The sequence below is a fragment of the Cotesia glomerata genome, linkage group LG2 (assembly GCF_020080835.1).
Source record: "Cotesia glomerata isolate CgM1 linkage group LG2, MPM_Cglom_v2.3, whole genome shotgun sequence".
Classification (NCBI taxonomy): domain Eukaryota; kingdom Metazoa; phylum Arthropoda; class Insecta; order Hymenoptera; family Braconidae; genus Cotesia; species Cotesia glomerata.
The window spans coordinates 4,063,489-4,087,230 of NC_058159.1; the positions used below are offsets into that span (position 1 = coordinate 4,063,489).

The window sequence follows — 23,742 nt, forward strand, 5'->3', positions numbered from 1 at the left end:
AGTATTAACAGCTCCGGACAAAATGCATGGGATACTTGACGGATAATTTTCCGCTGATGAAAAAGTTTAAAGCCATAGAGCAGTCGGTAGTCGGTAGTCGGTAGTGTTGGGTGGGAGTAGTTCAGGGTTTTCCCGGAGATGAAATTACGAAGAGTGAAAAGTACTAGGGTGTGCGCTGCCTTTTAATGCGCTGGGGGCACTGGAATAAATTACATAATAATAAATAAGGGGAATGATGGTTGGCTCGAAAGAATGCTGAGAGGAAAATAAAAGAGGAGTGTAAGGAGAAAATAAAGTAAGAATAAGGAAAAATAAGAAGAAGAAGAAGAAGAAGAAGAAGAAAGCTAAATAGAGAACAACAGGGGTTAAACATCCCACCCCTATGTTTTCTTAATCGCTCTAAAGAGTTAGCGAAAGTGTATTTATATAACACACTAACACAGCCAATACAAGTATAAAGTAAGTGTGTGTATTATTTGTGAATCTATGGCTTCTGGAGGGCGCTTTACTTTGTGTGAGGGTGTTAAACTTCTCTTTAAATGTGTGAGTCTGTGTGTGAGCTGACAGTACAAGTATATTTATAAAGGGGACTGTTTTGAAGGACGACTTGTTCTTATCTCCGTGACATTGTTTTGGACAAAGCATGTCACCCGTCGTCCGAATAAGAGAGGCCAAGTGCCGGTTAAAAGTAAAAACTAAAAAAAAGTAAATTAAGCTCCCGACTCCCCTATCAGCTGAGGAGACGACAGGGCTATTCACCAGTCTATAAGACGCCCGAAAGTAAAAGAAGACGAAGAAAGGGTAAGATAAAGGGGACCCGATTCGTCCCTTCATTATTTCAGAATTAGTAACCCCTTTCGTATTTCACCATCCGAGTTTCATCTCGTCCGAGTCCTCCCCCGAGAGCACTCGTTGCTTCGACTGTCTTTTAACAAATGCTTCGGAAATTCACGAAATTTTGTCCCCAGGGCAGAAGACTCTTTTGCAGCTTCAGTTAAGCTTAGCTCTTTTTTTTTTATTTTGTAGAAATTCAGAAGTTTTATTAAAAATTTTGAAAAGTTTCTGTAATTCTCTTCTTTAAATAATTAAAATTGACTTTGATCTTTCACGAATACTCATTCATAAAATATACTTTTTAGTAAAATAATTTTTTTATTTCATATCAGCTTTTATCCGCAAATGTTTATTAAAATAAATACTAAACAAATAATTGAATTTGGCTTCAATTTTCTAGAAATAAAAATGTAAAATATTAAATTTATAATTTATAAAACTTAATATTTTCTAATCCGAAAAATTGATGGATTACAAATAAGTATAATTGGAGACGTATTACGATTATACCCTAAAAATTTTTTGATGTATTGTTAATTAAGTAATTATCTATATTATTGAGAGAATAAGAAAAATTTTTTGGCCAGTGTATTTATATGATAAAATGGGTTTTTATGGTTAAATTTGGTATCATTAGAAAGGTTTTGACTTGGAGTTGTGGCTTTTTAAGGTTTCATATTATTCTCACCAATAGTCAATTTATATTGATAAGTATTTAGGCTGCATTCGAAAATGCTCTATCTCTAGATACATAATTAAGAAATGACCTTGTTTCTTGTGAACTATTAACATTTTTAAAGATATAAGCTCATCCCGATGTTACACTCATCAAGAGCTTTCATTTAAGTACCCACATCAATTTTTCATATATTTATATATATTATATATATATATGTATATATGAAAAATATATCAAAAATGCATGTGGGTACTCAAATGAAAGCTCTTGATGAGTGTAACATCAAGATGAGCTTATATTTTTAAAATATATATTATATATATGTATATATGAAAAATATATCAAAAATGTATGTGGGTACTCAAATGAAAGCTCTTGATGAGCGTGACATCGGGATGAGCTTATATCTTTAAAAAAACACTGAGAAAAAAGTATTTTGATAATCACAATACTTGGTATTTTGATTATCAAAATACCAAGTATTGTGATTATCAGAATATAAGTCAGTTCAAGACCTATACTCTGCGCAGTAAACTATAATATATGCGCTGTCACTGCCATCGACGTTTTAACACTAACAGTTAGTTTATTTGATTTATGCACTGGTAAAAATAGATTTCAACTAGTATTTATTATATTAGCTTGAAAAAAATTTATTATTACACTTTTAATTTTAATTTTAATTTGTTTTGTTAGCTTTATAAGTCAATTGATTTGTGCCAGTAAAGTGAGGTTATAAACATCTAATAGTCTGTTACATTGGTATACTGATAATCAGTATACCTAGGTATTGTGAAAATCAGTATACTTATTGTGATAATCAAAATACCACGTATTCTTAGTAGCACAATACCAAGTATTCTGATTATCAAAAAAAATATCCTTAGTAGCAAAATACTTTTTTCTCAGTGCACCAATGGTTAAAAAAGTACAGTGCAATTGAACAAAAGTCATTATTTAATAAAGCAAAATTTTATTTATTTATAGTTCACAAGTCCCGGCAGTCTTTTAAAAAAATGTTCTCCATATATTAGAATCGATCTTTAAACCGGCAGTATATACATATAACAATATCTGGCAGCAATATGCAGCATGTGGTTGCTACACACGCTCAACTAACCGATGTCTTACAAAATATCCGAAAGCCCGTCAGGGATAGTTAATCGCTGGGATAACTGCTCGTAAAATCAGTGACTAGCTAATTTACAAGGCGGGGAGGTTAAAAATAAAAAGCTTCTTATGTCACCAGTTACCAGTCAAGTCACCAAATTACGGTGGCTCTTCTAGCCTATAAATAATTTATTTAGATTCGCACGAGGAGCCAGCGCAAGTTCGAGCAGAAGTAGAACTTGAAGTAGAAGTAGAAGCCAGCTAGCGCAGCTTGAGAGACTTTGTTCCTCAGAAAGGGACAAAGATAGTGAAAGGAATAGAGAGGAAAAGCGGTTGGAGGATGAAAGCCAGCGGGATGAGGGTCGGGGGGTAAGTGGGAGTTGTTACGGCGTTGGGTGGTGGGTGGTGGGTGGTGGGTGTTAAAGTTAGGAGAAAACTGAGAGAGTGTACGCCAGCAAGAGGGTAAAGAGGGTTACTGCGAACTGCGAGCTGGTGGATACCGGCGAGGGCGAGGGGCGGGTTGCCGCGCCACTACACCGAGAACCGAGAGAAAGACCGACACCTCGGCGCCAAACTCACCCTCTACTCCATACCCAAAGAGTCTTTACTCTGCAGACTCACCTCCAACTCCGACTCTGGCTCCTCGTCGTTGTGAGCCTCCCACAGCCACCCACACCCGAAACTCCCATTTCGCAAGCCCGCCACCCCTAAGCTCCATTCCATCCTGTAAGCTCTTCCACTTTCCGCCCCCGGCCCGCCAGCCCCGCGCAGTCGCCTCTGTCTACGTTGCCAACAACTACACGTAGAGCAAGAGGATAGAGAGCGACCCTCGAGCTATCTCCAAAATCATTCCTCACACTGGTGCTGGTGCTAGTGAAGGTACCCTCGGGCTCGGACCTACAACCTACACCGTTACACCCACGGGCTGGAGGTGGAGGTGGAGGTTCAGGCTGAGGTAAGGGTAGGTTCAATGCTGGAAAGTACATTCTATACTTTATACGTGCTGGTGCTCTTCTTTGTACGTATATCACATCTCTCATTTTCCTTTACGGTCTTTACTTTCGAGGTTCTCGAATATTTTTTTTTCTTCTCTTTTCTGCTCTTCCCCCGACACCAGAAGAAAAATTCAACCTCATTTCTAGCTGCGAAATGGTGAGCTTTTTCGGTAGACAATTTTGGTTTATTCAAGGATTTTATTTTGTGTGTAAATTTTGGAGTTTTTTAAAATTTATCGAGGAATTTTTGTGGAAAATTGTAATTTATTATTAAAATATTTTTATTTTTGTAAAAATAATAATTATTGGCAATCTAAAGTCTCTAAATTACAAATTTTGATTTTCATAAATTTTGGCTCAATGATATTTTTGATCTTAGTATACAAAATTTGTAGAATTAAAAAAAATAATATTACTACAATAAGATGAATAATCATCGAAAAATATATCCTCTAAATTAAAATAGATGAAATAAAAATAAGTGTGAAGTTAACTAAGTATCGAATTATCGCACAAATATAGTCCCCGATTCCTTATTAGTTGAAAAATCAAGGCGCGCAATTTAAATTCCTACTGAAGTGTTGAAAAGGGATAAACTATTTTCTCATATATAAATAAACTAAAGAAAAGTTTTTTGCTTAACAAATTGACAAAAAAAAATTAGGAAAACGATTGACCCTAAAGGCCATCCGTGCAACTTCCCGCTAACTCCATACCTAAACGCTCAACATTTCACTTATTTTGTTTTTGAGTTCTTCGAGCTCAAAAGTACAATTTCTGTGTTATTTTGAGCTCTCCGAGCTCAAAGAGATAGCTTTTTTATGCTTTTGAGCTCTTCGAATTCGAAAGTCTGATAGAAGTTTGATAAAACACTATTTTTTGAATTTTCAAACCGCAATAACTTTTGAATGAATGAACCAATTTTACGCGGTTGGTGGCATTTGATGCAGTTTTTGAAACCTCATAACGGATCTTTAAATTTAAATCGATCGAACGAAGAATTTCGAAGTAATTCCAAAAAAACAATTTTTTCGGTTTTCTTTCGACAACGATAACTCACGAACGAATTAACCGATTTTGACCGAGCTGGCGGCGATCGACGTGGTTTTTTGATGTTAAGAGCTGATTAGTTTTTGAAATCGATCAGTAAAGATATTTGAAACTTATTCCAAAAAACCACATTTGAAAAATTTTTTTTTTGTAGTTTTTTTGAGATTTCTCAAAATCTACCAGTCCGAATCGGTTCAAAGTATATCCAAAATCTAAGTTCGGTCAAGCCCTTTCGAATGGCACCAACCGCGATGAAATCGGTCAAGCCGTTCAAAAGTTATAAAAGGGTCACATACTTACATACACACATATACATACAGATATACTGACATCATCGCGAAAACATTCGAGGAAGCTTCCTAGGACCTCAAAACGTCGAGATTTGATGAGAACTCGATTTTCGAAAAACGGGGTCAAACCAATTACTTCCCGACTTTTGCCAATTTTCAATTTTCTTATTGGAAAGTTAAAAATCTTCAAGAAAAATATAAAAAATTTATGAAACAAGAAACTCTAGAACTGAAAAATTATATACTTTATTTATTTATTTACTTCTGGTAAAAACATTCTACAGAGGTGCAAAAAGCACCTGTGCATAGACACCAGAAAAATATAATACATTTATGAAATTAATACAAAATATTAGATTAACTAAGTAAGTAGTGTAGAAAGTATAATCCGAACAAAAACAGTTTCACTGTAAAAAAATCGCGCCAAGTCCACGTTCATAAGACTATTAAGAGAAAAAAAAATTTTTTTTTTCTTCACAAAAAGATATAAAATAAAAAAATTGAAAAATCCAAGTAACCGATATGATTGTATACGATTTTCGAAAATTAAAAAAAATTTTGTTGTAAATTTAAAAATTAAAAAAAAAATTTTTGAACGTACTTGGTGTGCGTCATTGTGTATTTCAATTTTTTTGAAAGTCCTAGTAAATAAATTTTACGAATTTCATTAAAAGTAAAATATTTTGCAACCACGCACACCAAGTACGTTCCAAATTTTTTTTTTTTTAATTTTTAAATTTACAACAAAATTTTTTTTAATTTTCGAAAATCGTATACAATCATATCGGTTACTTGGATTTTTCAATTTTTTATTTTATATCTTTTTGTGAAGAAAAAAAAAATTTTTTTTTCTCTTAATAGTCTTATGAACGTGGACTTGGCGCGATTTTTTTACAGTGAAACTGTTTTTGTTCGGATTTTAGTATTTTTTGTAATTATAATAAAAATTTACAATTGGTACCAACTTAAGTATCGCGTTGGCTGCATTTTTTATAGCAAACTATCCCTTTGAAGCTACAGTTTATGTAAAAATAATTCAAGCGCACCCTGGCGGATGTAGATGCAAGCCTTGAAATATCTTTTTTCAACTGTAGTTTCCCATCTATTGGAGGATTACCATGTATTCTCGAATTATTTAGTCTGTGGCATGTCACTTTTACATCGAAAAAGTCAGGATCTAAATTTTTGCGTTGCTATAGTTTGTGCTGATTAAATTTAATAATTTCAAGCAGATTAATTGTTATGATCGACTATTATTAATTAATGTCAGTAAAATAAAGTATGAATTACTGTTATAATATACAATTTAGAAAAAAAAAGTACCGTAGAATTAAATAAAATTTGCAACCTCAAAATATCGTCCTGCTTACAGTAAACACAGTCGGTAGTCTGGCGCTCCGTTTACAACGGATTTGAACGGAACTTGGCGCCAGATTCTACCGAATCTGTGGATAGATCGAATCCACCTCACAATATGCTTTCTTAACCTTTTATTATAATTGAGAGCTTTCAGATTATTAGGAAGTAGATTGTAAAGTACATTTTTAGTCCTTAGTGTTCTATTAATTTTTGGAAGACTTATTACAAGACAATTAAATTCTTCAAAATAATTTTCTTGATTCAAAATTTTCCTCTTAAATCAATTAAATTTTTTAACAATGTAAAAACTACAACCCATTGCTTTAAATTTAAATAATCAATTCAAAAATACTGAAAAGGTCAATCAATTTAAATTTAAAAAACAAATTAATATTGAATCTGATAGGGCCAAAAGATGAATTTTTAAGTCAAATACAAGCCCTAATACTATGTTGGGGTAAGAAATAAAAGATCTGGGAGTAGAAGAGAATTACATAGAGCAGAGAGTGTGGTGGTCACAAGGCTTGCATTAATTTACAATTCCATTCTCGTAGTGGTACTTTAAACTATTGAAACCCCTGGCTGGGCAATATACCCTCCATTACAGCTCTTACTATTTTCAATCCCCAATTCCCTCTTTCTCTCATCTTTCGAGGTGATCTGCCTCCGCCCACCCTCTTGCTACACTACACAGTAGTCTAGTACTTTTACTTCACTGGTACAGAACACGAACTCTTTAAATTGACGTTTTAAATTTCTTAAAATACCGCGTGCTTGGAATCGCGTTGAGTGACTAGCTCAGTCTAGATGTAGAGGGTGAGATTTTGTTGTTCTAGTTTGTTGTAAAGGTATATCGTCAGAATAGGTGTATATCACAAAAGAAAAAAGAAGAGGATGGAGATGGAGATGGAGATGGAGATGGAGATGATAATCCAGGATCGCGAGGAGAGCTATTGAACCGCGATGTACGATATTAGCTTTCGAAAGTACAATGAGGGGAGAAGAGGATGGAGAGTAGAGACTAGAACAGAGCCCCGTGACAGATTTCATGGGGTATTCCCAGAAGAACAATAGATTTGAGAGAGAGCCTGAGTGGAACTGCGCCGGTGGGGAAAATGCGGAATCGGCATTCAATGGAGTTACGCCACTTAAACTCCAATATCGTGGTCAGCGCGTCGCTCGGGGGGTGGCCGCAGGGGTGCTTTAATCGCCGGCTCGACCGGTGATAAAATAAAACAGAAAAAAATAAAGAAAAATAACCACCTCGGTATTATATTGGTCGATATGTATAGAAATACCGGTCTTTAATAAATATCTAACAAGTGGCGCCAGCTGAGTGCCAAATTGCTTTATTTTATTTTAGTCCTCACTTGTTTTATTTATATTAACAATCATATCAAACTCTCGATTGCCCAATAAACAACTACACACAAATATCTCTCTCAGACCTATAAAAATTGAGGTATTTACAGAATTAACTTCATTAGATCAGTATTCTATTTATAAAGCTTCAAGTTAATTGTCGATAATTGAAACAATATTTTGGTGAATTTCAATACAGAAAATTTTTATCTTTCTTATTGAATTTAGGAAAGTCTTTGCAATAAATTAAAATCACTACGGTGAAAAATAAAAATCTCAGTTTGTTCGTTAGAATTGTGAAATTTGTAATTAATATTATTAAAAATTTATTGCTTTTAATTGAATTAAAGTCAAAGAAGAAGAAAAAATTTATCTATATCGAACCGTTTTTTTTAAACAAAGTATCACCAAAATTTATCGAATTAATTCTTGACCCACAAATTTAATCAATAATAAATTCGGCTGTTATATTCTAACTTATTAAACAAATTTTTTATAGTTAGGTCACTGAATTAAACTCCTTTGAAAATTTTTAGAGCAGAATTTTAACCAGTGAAAAAATTTTATTTGATTTAAAGATTTTTCTGCTTTAATTTTTAATATAATTTGGTTCAAAATAATAGTGAAATTTTAATCTAATAATTTTTAATTTTTTAAACAAAGAATTTACAATTTTTATAAAAAAAAAATTTCACATAAAATCTTAAAAAATTATTAAAATTAATTTTTTAAAAATGTTTCTAGTACTAATTTATTAAACTCCTTTTAAAATTTTTAGAGCAGAATTTTAACCAATGAAAAAATTTTACTTGATTTAAGAATTTTTCTGTTTTAGATTTTAATATAAATTGGTTCAAAATAATAGTGAAATTTTAATCTGATAATTTTTAATTTTTTAAACAAAGAATTTACGATTTTTATAAAAAAATTTCACATCAAATCTTAAAAAATTATTAAAGTTAATTTTTTAAAAATGTTTCTACTACTAATTTTTTTATTAAATAAAACGAGAGAGTAATATTTAATCTAAACAGCTCTTGATTTATAAATTAAAAATTATAAAAAAATATTCTAAATTAAACTGTCAAAATATTTAATTTTTAATTGATATTGTTTGAAAAATACCTAATTAAAAACTAACTTACTTTTTTTCTATAAATTTTTGAATAAGTCTTAAATATTTGAGTAGAACTCAAATCAATATTTTGAATAATAAAAATAAAAGTAGACTCACTTGAAACTAACCGTAGTCATCGATAAATCCTTTTCTTTTTTCGTTATAGTTATTCTTAAAAAGTGAAGGATATTTTGCCCGTATCATCTCGAGTCCTCAATCTAGAGCTTCAGAAGAAGAATAAGAGTAAGAAAGATCTTTGGATTGTTGAACAAAAAGTCTAAGAAAAAAAAAAATAAAAAGGTAGCCTTGGACAATCGATATCAACAATGCGAGTCGGTGGTAAGGCCTGGCTTCCATCTACACCATCTAGCATCTAGGATCGGGAAAGGGAGTAGTTGTCGATGTCGAGGGGTTAAACCAGGCTCTGCACTATCTACGACACAGGAACATGTATATAGTTGTATAGATACGGGAAAAGCAGAAAGGGGAAAGCAGGAAAGATGTTAGGAAAGAGGCGGTGTTGCCGTTACCCATCTACCCATGGGCGGCCAGTTCCCAGTTCTTGCTCCGAGGGGAAAACTAGAGAAGGAATCGAGAACTGAGGCTCCAAGGGAGTGCTCTCTTCTCTTCAGCAATGTAGTAGTCGTAGTCGTAGTCGTTGAAGGTAGAAGTATAAGTCGGTAGAAGATAGCTAGTGGAGGATGGAACTGGAAACGGGTGGCCTTATTGGGATCTGGGGGTTGGGATCTGGTTTTACAAGGCAAGGGACGAGAAAAGCACCGGGTAGACGTAAAAGGAAAGTGGAAAACCGGAATAAGGCTCAGAAAAGTAGACAAGTGCCAGCTCTGAGCAGAGAAAGGAGAGAAGAGAGCTGACGGATATAGTTGACGAAACGAGGCCGCTACACTGTCGCCGGAGAATGGGAAATGGGGTGTAACTATACTATATATAGTATATAGCGTATATATACACACACAAAGGGTGAACCAACTGGATATTCTAACAAAACTCATTCGAACTCCTATCTAGGAATTTTTACTTTTATTTTTATTATCTGTGGTTAAAGCTTTGTGCTAATTCCAAGGACGAGACCTTGAGACGCTGGCGACGCGGTTGACAATCAGCATTCAAATGAGACGCTCGATAAATTACCCACGCGGAAAAAAAGTAGGTGAAAATTGTGGAAAAGAGGATAAATTTTTAATATTAAAGAGGGAATTTTTTTTAATTTTTTAGATTTAAAAATATTATTATTATTTTGGTTAAAATTTTGTTGGTTTTTTTCATTAAAAAAAAACATTTTTTAATAATAATAATAATAAAATATTAATTAGTTACTTCAAAACTCATAGTTTTTTTAATATTTGATAAATAGAATTTTTTTCATAAATTTTTTATAATAATAATAATAACAATTTGTTGGGAAAAAATTTATCTGAAAATCTTAAATCTCCGAGATTTTTCCGTAACTTATATTTGTCTCTAATTTTCCCGCAAAAATAAAAAAAATTATTTCCAGTTCTTTTTATTTTTTTTTTTTTTTTCACGGTAATAAATTACCGTGTTGACTTTATACTTGTGTTTGCCCACTGCAATGCTCCTTTTCACTTATTCACGGCCACGGATTATATAATACATGCTCGAGGGTGAGAAAAGTTAAATGCTCGAGAAAATAATAATTATGTGGCTAAGTTGGAATGGGAAAAAAAAGAAGAGGGTGCAATAAAAAAAATTGCTACAAATCAATATAAATTATTACGATGACACTTTAATATTTTCTTTATGTCTCTCTTATTATTTTTTTAAATATAATAATAATTATAATTATAATTACCATAATGTTATCATTAATAATAATAATTATAATATTGAAGTAATTGTAACAACACTTGTAATAATAATATTAATAATAATAATAATACATTGGATTTCTAGAGCAGGCACTATTTTACAATGATTATGTACAAAAAACATATGCTTTGTATTTTTAATATTTTTAATATATATTTTAATTAATAATATAGCTTCATATATTTATATATTTTTATCTTTTTTTTCATAATTTATAATTATTAATTTAAGATTTATCTACTTTCGATGAATCGCTCTAAAAACATCTCAGAAGCGTGGTAAATATTTATTCTTAATTATAATTCTAAATAACTAATTATTTATAACTAAATATTATTAATTTTTCTACTTTAGCATTAATCACACAGCGACTATGCTACTGTACAATAATATTGTAATCCAAGCAATCGATAGTACACAGAGCGGTGGACGTTTAATTTATTTGATAAAAATAACATCAATATTTATCATTAAATAAACTATTGATAAAAAATAAAAATAATGTTTAAAGCCGGAAATTACAAACTGTGAAGTTGACCTTTTATTTTCGGCGCGTGTAATGCACTCTATATGTGCAGATACGGAGTAACACGTCTTACATCGTTCACGTCGGATCCATAACACGTCACAAAAAAAGACGTCGCTGACTCGTGAAATTTTAAACTTTGTTTTACAAAGCCATTAAAGTTACCTAACCCGTAATATTTTATTTTAAAGTTTATGCCTTTACGAATGGTAGTTACATGCCAAAGTGTCTTTGTACTTGCAATTTTCCTCCATACAAAAATAAAATTTTTATAAAATATATTTAATTATATTGTCTGGACAACTTCACTCTTATTTTATTTTTTTTTTTATTTATTTTTCTTCTTAAAAAACAAATTCAAGCTTGTTTGGACCTTTTGCATTTAATTTATATTTTATAATTTAAATTTATAATAAGCAAATGTAACTTATCCTTGATTATATCAAGTATTATTTGGCAGTGTAACGTAAAAAGCGACATATATTTTTTACACTGAGAAAACAATTGCAATATTTTATTTTAAGGGAAGTCTATGTAAAATTTTCAAAAAATCAATTTTTTTTTTTTCAATAATTTGAAAGTATAGTATGTTGAGTATGTACTGACAAAAGGAAAAAATAAAATCTCAAATATTGACGAAGTTATAGCTATTATAATGGAGCGGCCGGAGTGCGTATTGTAGTGCGTACTATAACTTTAAGCGCGATTATCTCGAAATTGTATTTTTAAAAACTGCTCGTGTTGTAACTCAAAAATTTATTGATCGATTTGTTTGAAATTTGGTGAAGCCTTTTTCTATATTACTACCGGAAGGATAAACCTAAAATTTCAGATATTTTGCGTTGATAAAATCAGGGTGACGATTGACCTGGAAAACCTGGAAATGTCAGGGAATTTGAAATTTCTGGAATAGTCAGTGAAAAAGTCAGGGAGTTTTAACTTGGGCCAGGGAAATTTCTAGTTTATTTTAAAAAATAAACTAGGATGCTATAGAAACAATAAATTATTTCTATAGCATTCTAAAAGTCGTACTGTAGATAATATGTAATATTAATTGATGTTATTTAATTTCTTAATTTATATTTCTTCTTTTTTGTGATCAATATTATTAAAAAAACTAAATGTATGGATAATTAATAATAAAAAAGAAGTATAACTTATCAATGATTAATGATAATAATAATATCAATTATTGTTTTTTCAAAAGTTATAAGCATTTAATCGAAAGAAACTGATCCTTTTTGAATAGTTGAAAATCTGCAAAAAAGTATAACATAATTTATAGTTCCAAATTTTTACTCAATTCTGGGTATTAGATATAAATTCTAGCATACAAAAATTATTTTTAAAATAATTTGCAATTATAACGAATTTTTGAATAACAATTATTTTTTTGTAGGTTCTGGAATTTTATTTTTGGTCAGAAAAAAGTTAGGGAATTTTAAAATTAGTGTTCAGTCGTCACCCTGAAAATACTTTTTTGAGGTCAAAAATGTCAAAAAAAAAATAGCCCCAAAATCTGACTTTTTTTTTCAAAGGATTATTTTATATTGAATTTTATGCTTTTTTTTTTTTATTTTAAAGGTTTATCCTTTCCGTTAATATGTTCAAAAAAAAAAAAAAACTAATTTTTTTCCTTTCAAATCAATGGTTAATGAGTGATAAATAGAGCAGTTTGGGACCTGGCATCGCAGGCAGTAAACAAAAAATTATCCTGAGCCGCCATTTTTAAAGGAAAAAAAAAGTGTTAAATTTTAAAAACAATAAAATTATTTTATCACCTTTAAAAATATTTTTAAAAAATGAATTTGAGGCTTTTACATGGACTTCCCCTTAAATCCAAAATTTAACCATCAAAAATTAAAGAGACAATTGATTATCCAAAAAAATCATCACCACCTGATCAAAGTAAAAAAACTTACCAATTTATTAAAAAAATTGTTTTTTTTTTCTCAGCGTAACAGACTAGTGAAATTACCAACAATAAATATCCTCTCTAATAATTTATAACCTATGGTAATAGAATCAAGAATGATTGTAAGCCAAAGCGGCGGGTATCGACATATCACGTATGAAGCCGTGAGGGAGATGGTGGTGGTGATGATGGTGGATCGGAAGGATAGTGGGTGGTGGTGGTAGCATCAAAGACGTGGGCAGCCCCGAGGGTCTTAGTCTCTCAGTCAAAGCCATCATGACCTGACAGTGCAAGTGTTGGATGGTAGCGAGCAGACTGAGGTTGGTATCGATCAGTCCGGCAGGTGAATATTGATCCCTCTCCAAGGAAATGCTCTCACCAACTCCAACTCCACCAACAGTATTGCTCTTGAGAAGCTCCTCCTCCTCCCTGCACTTCCTTTGGACTTCCTCGAGCGCGATCGCCGCCATGGTCGCCTTGTTCTTCTCCGCGATCATTTTCTGCTGGTGCTTCAGGTACGTTGTCGTGATCGGAAGACTGTAGTCCACTGGAGTGTCCTTCGACAGGTCGATTCCAGGGCTCCAGGGCCTCGCAATTGGGCCTGGAAGTGGTGAAGGTGTCCTGCCTTCTGGAAGCATTCGCTTTCTTTTGGAGGAGGCTGAACTCCGCGAGCTTCCACGGTCAGATTCTGGCGTTCTTCTTGATTCTAAAGCGTTTTCCGTGTTTGGAGTCGTTGCTGTTGTTGAAACTGTTGGGCTCAAATTTTCCGTGGTTGTTGGGGTGAAATTTGTTGGTTCTTTCTTTATCAGGTTGCTGATGCTCAGAGGATTGTACTTTTCTTCCTTTTCCTTTTCCTTTTCTTTGTTTTCTTTAGGAACTAACTGTGGTTTTTCTTTTTTAGCGGATTTGCTACTAATAGTGTCTTTTTCTTGATGATGGTGATGATGGTGGTGATGGTGGTGATGATGCTGATGTTGATTTTGATTTTGAGGGTCTACTTCTTTTTCTTTGTTATTATTGTTATTATTATTAGGAATAATACTAGTATTAGTTGGAATACTAGCAATATTACTGCTAGTATTATTATTACCGCAATGGTTCATTTTTTCAACACCTGGATGTCGATGAACATGTTGATGGTGTTGTTGACCAACGTGCTGCTGAGTAAGATGCTGCTGCTGCTGTTTGGGATGCCTGTAGTTAAACAAACTTTTGCTTTCTGGGGGATTGCTGGCTTCTCGGGGTCGGGGGCTGCTTTGAGCAGGGGTTGCTGAAAGGGCCACCGCTGGAGTAGGACTTCTAGGGGTCCTTGATACTGGTGTTATTTCTGAAGAGGTAGCTACGATATTAGCAGCTGCTGCTGCTGCTGCAGCAGCAGCAGATTGAGATTGATTAGCGAGGTTGTTTGGGCTCGGACTTGGTGATCTAGGGCGACGTTGACATTCCGTACAACCCAGGAGGAACCTCGTCACTGCTTCTCGAGGCAGAAATGCGTATGTCTCTGTAATCTAGAGCATAGACAAATTTTTGAGATTGTTTTAGTTACTTAAGTTCAGAAAAATTTTATTACATTAATGGTTACAATTTTGTTAATAAATAATTATGACTTATGATTAATATTTACAATGATTGATACAGTTATTGATCATTTTTGGGATTTAAGCATTTGGAAAGTCAATTTTGTGATAAGATAGTAATTTTTTAACGTAAAATTTTTGTCATTTTTTCAAAATTATTTTTTATCTGAAATTTTTTTTTTTTAATTATTTTTTTTCTTTTTATTTTATTTTTTTTTTTTTTATCTAAAAAATGACATAAAATTTTTCATAAAAATGACATAAGATTTTTCTTTTTAAATTATTATATTTTTGATGGACAAAGACGTAAAAAAAAAAAATATTAATATTACACTGATAGAAGGATTTATTTGTATTAAATAATATTTGTTAAAAGTTAACAAATCATTTATTAGAGACCACTTTTTAGTATTAAACAAATATTTCTTAGTATTTAAAATGATTTGTTTGTATTTAATAAATCTGATATTCATTTATTAAATATTAATAAATCTTTGTAAATACTAAGAAATATTTGTTAAGGACTAACAAGTGGCTTCTAATAAATGATTTGTCAAATATTAACAAATCTTTTTAACTATAAACAAATCCTTCTATCAGTGTATGTTTAGAGGTTGAAGAATCGAAGCTAAGCAATTATTAAATTTTCTTTAAGCACGAGTGAGTATAAAGATTTTTGATAAAATATTATACATTTTTCAAAAACTAACAACAAAAATATGATAATTTTTAGAAACAGCGACTTTAAATTCAACGAAACAAAGCAGACAGATGTAAGAAATGTAAATAAATCTAAAATTTGTTATATACTTCGACTAGCAACCGATTGATGTATTTTGGAATTTTATTTTATTTGGGAATAATATTTAGTTTTATAAAGTTTACGGATCTTATCAAAGGTATTCATATCCATTTCTCTGATTTTACGTCATTATATCAGCACCAGAGGGGTTTCGAGAGCGTCTTCGTGCAGGATGATGAAGAAGCCCCGTAGAAAGTAAGAGGGAGATAAATATGTGAGGAGTGAGTGGAGCCTGGATGTGTGGCTCCGTGTGTAACTTTGATGGTGTGTCTTCTGGAGGAAAATATGCGGCCGGAGGCATCTTCTCTACCTCCAGCTCCGACTCCAACTTCTCCACGTCAACTCTTCATCCTCATACTCCATCTTGAGAGGAAACGTTTCTCTCGGAGTAGGCGGACGGGGTGGCGTAACTCAATCAGGAACTAGACTCGCAGCGGGATCTGCTCAGGAACCAGGAACAAGGGTGTATCTTGTGTGTACTTTCTATAGTACTATACAATGCAAAGTGTATTTTACTCGTACTCGCACTCGCACGCTAAAAGTATACCAGCTCTAATTCGATGAGATATTTTTTTAGGAAATGAAAATGTGTTACTTTCTTTACAAGTATTGTAGAGTATTTTTTTTACGCTGTGAAAAATTTTTCTAGTTCGGATATTAATTAATAATATCCAAATTTTGATCTTAAACATTTAAAAACAATACTTTAATTTAATTTTTTTCTTTATCCAGAAGTTTTAATTTAATTTTATAATTATACTTTCTAAAACAAGAAACTAAAAATTTTAAAACAAGAGTACAATTTTCAAAAAAACATTTCTTTAAAATTTATTTTTAATACAAGAAATAAAATTATTTTTCTATAATTTAGTACGATGTTCTATAAGTTATACTCTTCTAAACAAATTAAAACAAAATTTTTCTAGTTTGGATAAAAATTAACAATATCCAAATTTTGATCTTAAACATTTAAAAACAATACTTTAATTTAATTTTTTCTTTTATCCAAAAGTTTTAATTTAATTTTATAATGAAACTTTCTAAAACAAGAAACTAAAAATTTTGAAACAAGAGTACAATTTTCAAAAAAACATTTGTTTAAAATTCTTTTCCATTACAAGAAATAAAATTATTTTTCTATAATTTAGTATCACGTTCTATAAGTTATACTTTTCTAAAAGTTATACTTTTCTATAAGTTATACTTTTCTAAAAAAAATTTTGAAAGTATTCAAAATTTTGATCTTTAACTTTTCACCCAATTTTTCATCGAGTTTTTTCTCAAAAATATCACCCCTGTAGTCAATTTTTCACAGCGTAAAAAAACGAAAAATAAAAACGAAAAAAACTCAACTTACCGGATAAATAACCAATAAAAATAATAGTAAATTTAAGTCAAAATAGTTTAGTGGCTGAGTGATATTGTTAGCTGGTGATAACAAGCAAAATTTGTGATGCATAGACCCGATCCATATGTGTATGCCATACATTTATATTGTGAAAACAATATGAGGTATCGGTTAGACGTTAGTGATAGGACATTAGCAGCAAATAGATGCTGAATAGATCGAGTATGTTACACGTGTGAGGCCGTCCTTGCGTACACAGTACACAGTATAATATTCGCAAAACAGTATCGTCGGTTTAGTTGCCCGATGCGAGATGCGAGATGTGAGATGAGAGCAGCAACATTCAAACTAAAGCTATATATTTACATTGGATGTCGATTTGATGTATATATGTATGTAGGAGCGGGTGTATATATCGGAAACGGGGTTGGGGGAGGGCCGTGTATAAGCAGCCAATGCAACAAGTGTCCTGAGGTTTTGAATCACAAGCAGATCGCAGTCTGCTCTCTTCTATATCTGTATGTGTATTTATATACATATACACAGATAGATAGATAGCTGATATATGTATATGGGTATAAATGGGCGAAAGAGGGCAAAGGATAAATAGAAAACGAAGCGGGGCAAGAGAAGCGCGAAACGCGATAAAGAGAACCGAGAACGAGAACGGAGTAGAGGAAAAAGAGAGCACAGGATGTATATAAATATAAATATGGATGTATGTATGTATGATTGGATGCCCTGGAGAGATGTTTACGCGAATGCGACGAAACATGTGAGATGACGTGCAAATATATCAAGTGGCCGCTTCAATACCTCTAACGGTCTGTTATCAAGGGAATATACATTTATAAGTATTTGTAAATATGCTTTATTGAGGGGAAATTTCCTCGTGGGATGCTGGGGCGCTATCGCTTTTAATTTTATCAATTAAGCGGTTTTAATTTTTTTTTTTATTTAATTTGATTTGGATAAAGAGAAATTTTATACTCTAAAAAGTTAAATTTTGAATGTGAAAAAAATTGCGGCTTAACTTGAAAATGAAAATTTAATAGAGTGGAAAATTTTTAAATTTAATTAAAAATTGACTTACGGTTCTGTAGGTCCGTTTCTGACCGGCATGCTTCCCTGGTCTGCCTTCGAGATCGACGTGAACTGCGTGGATGATATCGAAAAAATTCTCGACAATCGCTACTTTCTTGTACACCCTCCCGGGCACGGTCCCCTCGGCACCGCTTAGAGCCTGTAAAAAAAAATTAAGGAAATACTTAGTCGGTGTTTGAAGATATTTGCTTGAAAGTGCTGCCCTCTGTTGGAGGGTAGTAGAACTTTGCAAGGGTGGAAATGCTAGCGCGGTGCTTTAGAAGGTACTGTTAGGGGTTGATGCTAACTGCGGAGCGAATTCCTACTTTTACCATCAGCGGTAGTTTACTTCTGGAAATTTGTGTGGAGAAGATTTTGCGGAGATCGGAGGTCGGCAATGTCGGTTTCGGATCGAAGATAAATGTTAAAATTTTTTTTTTTAATTATAAGTTTTAATAGGATTCGTTAACCCTATAACTTTAATATATAATAAAATTTCATTAGATCAGTTAAATTAATAGTTTTTTTTTACAAAAAATAGAATAAATAAAATTGATAATAAATCAATAGTTACCATAAATTAAAAAAATTTCTTTTTATATAATAAAAATGATTAGTCCATTGTATATTTTATCATGAACAGTTCTAGCATTATTTTCTAAAAACATAAGACTTAACTGTTGATACATGTACTCTTTTTCAAAGAAAAATTTTATTGAGATCCAATTGACCCCCTACGATTCCTGTAATTTTATTTTGCTGGGAAATGTATCAGTATTAGACTTAATATTAAAATTAATCGATTAAAGCTTTACTGATATATTATTTAGTCAATGATCTAGACAATTTTGGTGAATAAGAATCATATTTTTTAAAAATTAAGAAAAAATTCAATTATATTTAATTAATGGATAAATTTTTACCAAATAAATAAATTTATTTACGTTAGTAAATTCTTTTATCTGTGTAATAATAAAAAAAATTATTACGAGCTTCAAATTTAAATAAGAAGATTAAATATAAGCTCAATAATATTTTAAATAAAACATTAAAATTTTTTAATTTATGAATGTTTAATAAATAATTTTTAGAAAATAAAACTAAAAAATTCTACAAAAAATAATTATAAGTTTAAATTTTTGAAAAGCGATTTTTTAGTAACAAGTTATTTATGAATTTGTAAAAAAATGATTATAATTATTATTTGAAAAATTTTTGATTGTTTAAAAAGCAGGGAAGAGAAAGAAAGTACATCGAATTGTAAGTAGTGTGTGTTTGAACCCACAGAGGTCGATTGCCGAGTTTATAGCGGCGAGTGACCATCCTCGACCAACTAAGAGTAAGTCATCTACAGATATATACACATATATATGTCTGAGACTTTAAAGTTTACGACTGAAGAAGTTTGCGCGCACGCGCGACATTATTGTATTTCCCTAAACACCTGTTGAAGTAAAGTTTAACTCGTGGGGAGCTTACGAGCCCGATTAAGGGGTTGCGGTCAGCCCGTGTAACAATCCCCATATTTGGGGTGACCGCTCTCGCTCTCGCTCTCACTCTAACTCAACCTCTACCTCTACCTCGCTACAACTCAGTCACGAAAACTTTGCCGTCGTGTCATTTGAATACACCCACATTATACAACACTACACCATATGTGAAATAAACTTCCGATTCCTGATACACATTTATATATAAATACATCTAGGGACTAGAACTGTACGGAAAAACGTCCTGTCTAAATTACAAAAAAATCTGTCAAATTTACAGTTTTTCTCCTGTCAAGACATACTTGTCAAATTTATGTTTTTAAAATATTATTTTTACATTATAATGACTGTCAATTTTCCAGGAAAAATTTAAATTTAGCTTGTGAAAAAAAATTATTTATTTCTAAGGGAAAAATATCAAATTAATATTAAAAACTTTGCAAATTTTATTTTGGAAAAATTCATTATTTAAAATTTATCTTTGAATAGAAAGACGCTATTATAGATTTTTGTCTACTGAATTGTCAATATTTTATAATAAAAAATCATAAAATTTATAGTATATAAATAATAATGTTAATTTGTTATATTTTATTTATTTATAAAAACGAAATTTGATGTAATTAGATGAGAAAAATTAGTAAAGGATGTTTTAAAATATTGTTTTCTTTGACAGTAATATTTAATAAAATTTTCTCTCAACAGCTCTTTTTATAAAATCCAATAAACTTTATATTGTTTTTTTTTATTAAATATTAAGCATTATTTACTAAATAAAATTTTCTTGAATTTAAAATTTCTTGAATCATGAGAATTGTTAAAAAATGTGTATTATTATTTTTAACATGAAATGACTGGGTAATTTTTATATAATCATCTCTGTGATTTTCAAAAATAACTTTTTCGTTTCGGTCTAAATTTTGAATTAATACAATAATGATAAATGATCATGATCAAAAAAGAATTCTCGGGATTGGACAATGATACGGCTGACGATGACGGAATTCGTTTTAACAATCCACGGATATTTTGGGGAACAGTACGAACGTGAGATTGCATTGGTCATGGACATTTAATGCACGAAACTGGCAGTTGGTTTGCTGCGGTAATGGGGCTGGGGTTGGAGTTGGGGTTTGCAGCAACCGGGTGGTGAGCAAATCTATCGGGTTGGTAGGCAACATTTGAGAGAAACGATAACCCGCAGCAGCATGCACGTGTAGAATATATCGCCGCCATGTTCCCGGCATTACCATACCAAGTTGAGTATGTTGTGTGTGCTTCGCTGATATACACCGCACCGATTATTATGCACCAGGACCAAGCGTTCTATTCCTAGAAAGAGATTAACAGAGACGGAAAATCCTGTTCTGCACTCAATGGTTTCCAAACACCAGGAAATTAGTGTTTTACTCTTATTCTTCAGAATGAAAGGGTCACAAAAGTCATTTTTTAATCATTTTTTTCAAAGAAACTTTTTCAATGATTAATATAAAAATGGATATTCATATAAAAGTCCCTTTAAACTTTTTTTTACAATTAATTTTCTATTTTCTGTAAAATATTTTCGAGTATTTTAGAAAAAGGTGTCTTGCAGTAAGTACGATATCTTTAATTTAAAAACTAAGTGAAAAACTCAAAAAAATTCCAGTAATTCAAAATTGTATCTAATGTTTGATCCTAGGAATTATCAAAATATGTATTTTTAAAAAAATTATGGGATGACAAACAAGATTTTGATATTTTCAATGAAAATTTTAGTCTTCAACTGTTCATTAAAATATAAAATATTTATGAGAATTATGAATATTTGAATGAGATAGTGAAAAATATAGTTAAAAAAAATTGTGTAAATATTAGATATTAATCTTATTAGTCGTTTTTAATAAAATTTACTCGTGAAATTTGAAAAGACATGTCCGATTGATATTAAATTTTTTGTGCATGTACATCAATATATGAACATTACAAAAATAAAATAAGAAATCATCTATATTATTACGAAAATAAGAAAAATTTTATGGCCAGTGTATTTATATGATAAAATGGGTTTTTATAGTTAAATTTGGTATCATTAGAAAGGCCTTGACCTGGAATTGTGCCTTTTCATGGTTTCATATCATTCTCACCAATAGTCAATTTATGATGATAAGTATTTAGGCTACATCTAAAAATGCTCTATCTCTAGATACATAATTAAGAAATGACCCTGTATCTCGTGACTTTCGACATTTTTAAAGATATAAGCTCATCCCGATGTTACATTCATCAAGACCTTTAATTTGAGTACCCACATCAATTTTTTATATATTTATATATATTATATATATGTATATATGAAAAATATATAAAAATGCATGTGGGTACTCAAATGAAAGCTCTTGATGAATGTAACATCGGGATGAGCTTATATCTTTAAAAATGTCAATAGTTGAAAAAGTTCAGTGCAATTTACCAAAGGTCTTTATTTAATAAAGCACAATTTTATTTATTTATAGTTCACAAGGCACAGCAGTCACAAAGTGACTGCAAGGTTACTAGTTTTTTTTTTAATTCTAAATGTATATACTAACAAAAAATTAATTTGATTCAAAACAAAAATTCTTGAATCAAGCAAAAAAATTCTTAAACTAAAAAATGATTTAAACTTGAAAAAAATTTTCTTGAATCAAGAATTTTTTCCTCAAATCAAGTTGATTTGAATATAAATGTATAACCCCTAAAAACTAAAACATTAAAAAAAATTTCACACCCAACTATAACGGAAAATAGCGAGAAACTGTAACCACTTTCACCCCAATTATTCCTTTCAGTCAACAACAGTTCTGCTGCATCACGCGATCCCCATTAGGGGATGTGTAACAAGCATGTGTAGATTACTTTGGTTGTAGAATGAGCAAGCAGTGACTCGCCCGAGCAAAAATCAAAAGTTGAAGACCAGAGCAGAGCAGAAGGACGGGACCGAAATAAATGGAAATAAAATAAATAAATAAATAGTTTTTTAGCTCTGGGATATTTTTATCGACAGTGTGTGGTGAAATTACACGGCATGTCAGGCAGTAACGAGCTGAGGGCGTATGCAAACGAGGATCCAGAGGGAGTGGACGCTATGTGTACCTATATATACCTTTACGCTGGTGTAGACTCCACACAGAGCTCGGGTAAATCGAGAGCGACAGCCTGGAGACTGCTTGCTATACACATAACAGTCCATACTACTGACTACGAGTAGTATGCACATGCAGGCTGAACGATGAACGATGGACGATGCAATCGCGGCAACGGCTGTTTTTGTAATTTCGCGGTTACACATCGTCTGTATTCCGCAGTAGTATGGAGCTATCGATCAATTTAAATTCTCTGTACTCGGAAACCGAACGATGATAACGCCCTGAGCCCCGCGAGTTAGTTTTCTGTTTACTGATGGCACCCATCTCTGATCCGATGATTCTGACTCTGGATCTGACTGCTGCTCGAAATCAATTGCCCAAACTCGATTCCTGATGAGTATCTCTGACACAGACAGCCTCTATGCATATAACTTTCAAGTCATTTATGTATTTTCCAATTATATACTAATGTACATATCATGCCGTCATGCCGTATGTTTTATGCAGTTACGGTATTTTTAGGATTTAAGTTTCTGCTTTATAAATAAAATTTATAAATTTTAATAATATTTTCAGACATGTATTTCTTGTGTATTCTAAAAAATATTTTTACACTAGAAAAAAAAAACAATTTAAATTGATTAAAATCATTTTGAATTTTTTTTTTTGTATTTTGCACCAACAAAAAAAGTTTTTGAAAATTTATACCTTTAAAAATATCATTAGTTGATACGATACAATGTCATTTCTTAATTATTGACGTTTTTAAAAATATAAGCTCATCCCGATGTTACACTCATCGAAACCTTTCATTTGAGTACCTATAAAGCCTTTTTTATATATCTTATATATATGGTATTTGTGAAATATATAAATATATAAAATATATGAAAAATTAATATGGGTACTCAAATGAAAGGTCTAGATGAGTGTAATGTCAAGATGAACTTATATCTTTAAAAATATCATTAGTTGACAAGATACAATGTCATTTCTTAATTATTGACGTTTTTAAAGATATAAGCTCATCCCGATGTTACACTCATCAAGTGCTTTCATTTGAGTACCCACATGCATTTTGATATATTTTGCATATATACATATATATAATATATATAAACATATGAAAAATTGATGTGGGTACTCAAATGAAAGGTCTTGATGAATGTTACATCGGGATGAGCTTATATCTTTAAAAATATCAATAGTTCACGAGATACAAGATCATTTCTTAATTATGTTTCTAG

The 23,742-nt window shown here is 31.5% G+C and overlaps 1 protein-coding gene across 3 annotated transcripts in view; it reads right to left on the reverse strand.

Annotated features, from left to right (window-relative positions):
• Positions 1-12,411: 12,411 nt before the first annotated feature.
• LOC123259414 overlaps positions 12,412-23,742 on the reverse strand; it is a 93,884-nt gene continuing 82,553 nt past the window's right edge. For all 3 annotated transcript variants that reach the window (XM_044719922.1, XM_044719923.1, XM_044719924.1), the window contains 2 exons: positions 17,909-18,058; positions 12,412-14,596 (listed from right to left, as the gene is read on the reverse strand). In XM_044719922.1, coding sequence (XP_044575857.1) covers positions 13,199-14,596; positions 17,909-18,058 — 1,548 coding nt within the window. In that variant the 3' untranslated portion in view covers positions 12,412-13,198. The remainder of the gene's footprint in view (positions 14,597-17,908; positions 18,059-23,742) is intronic.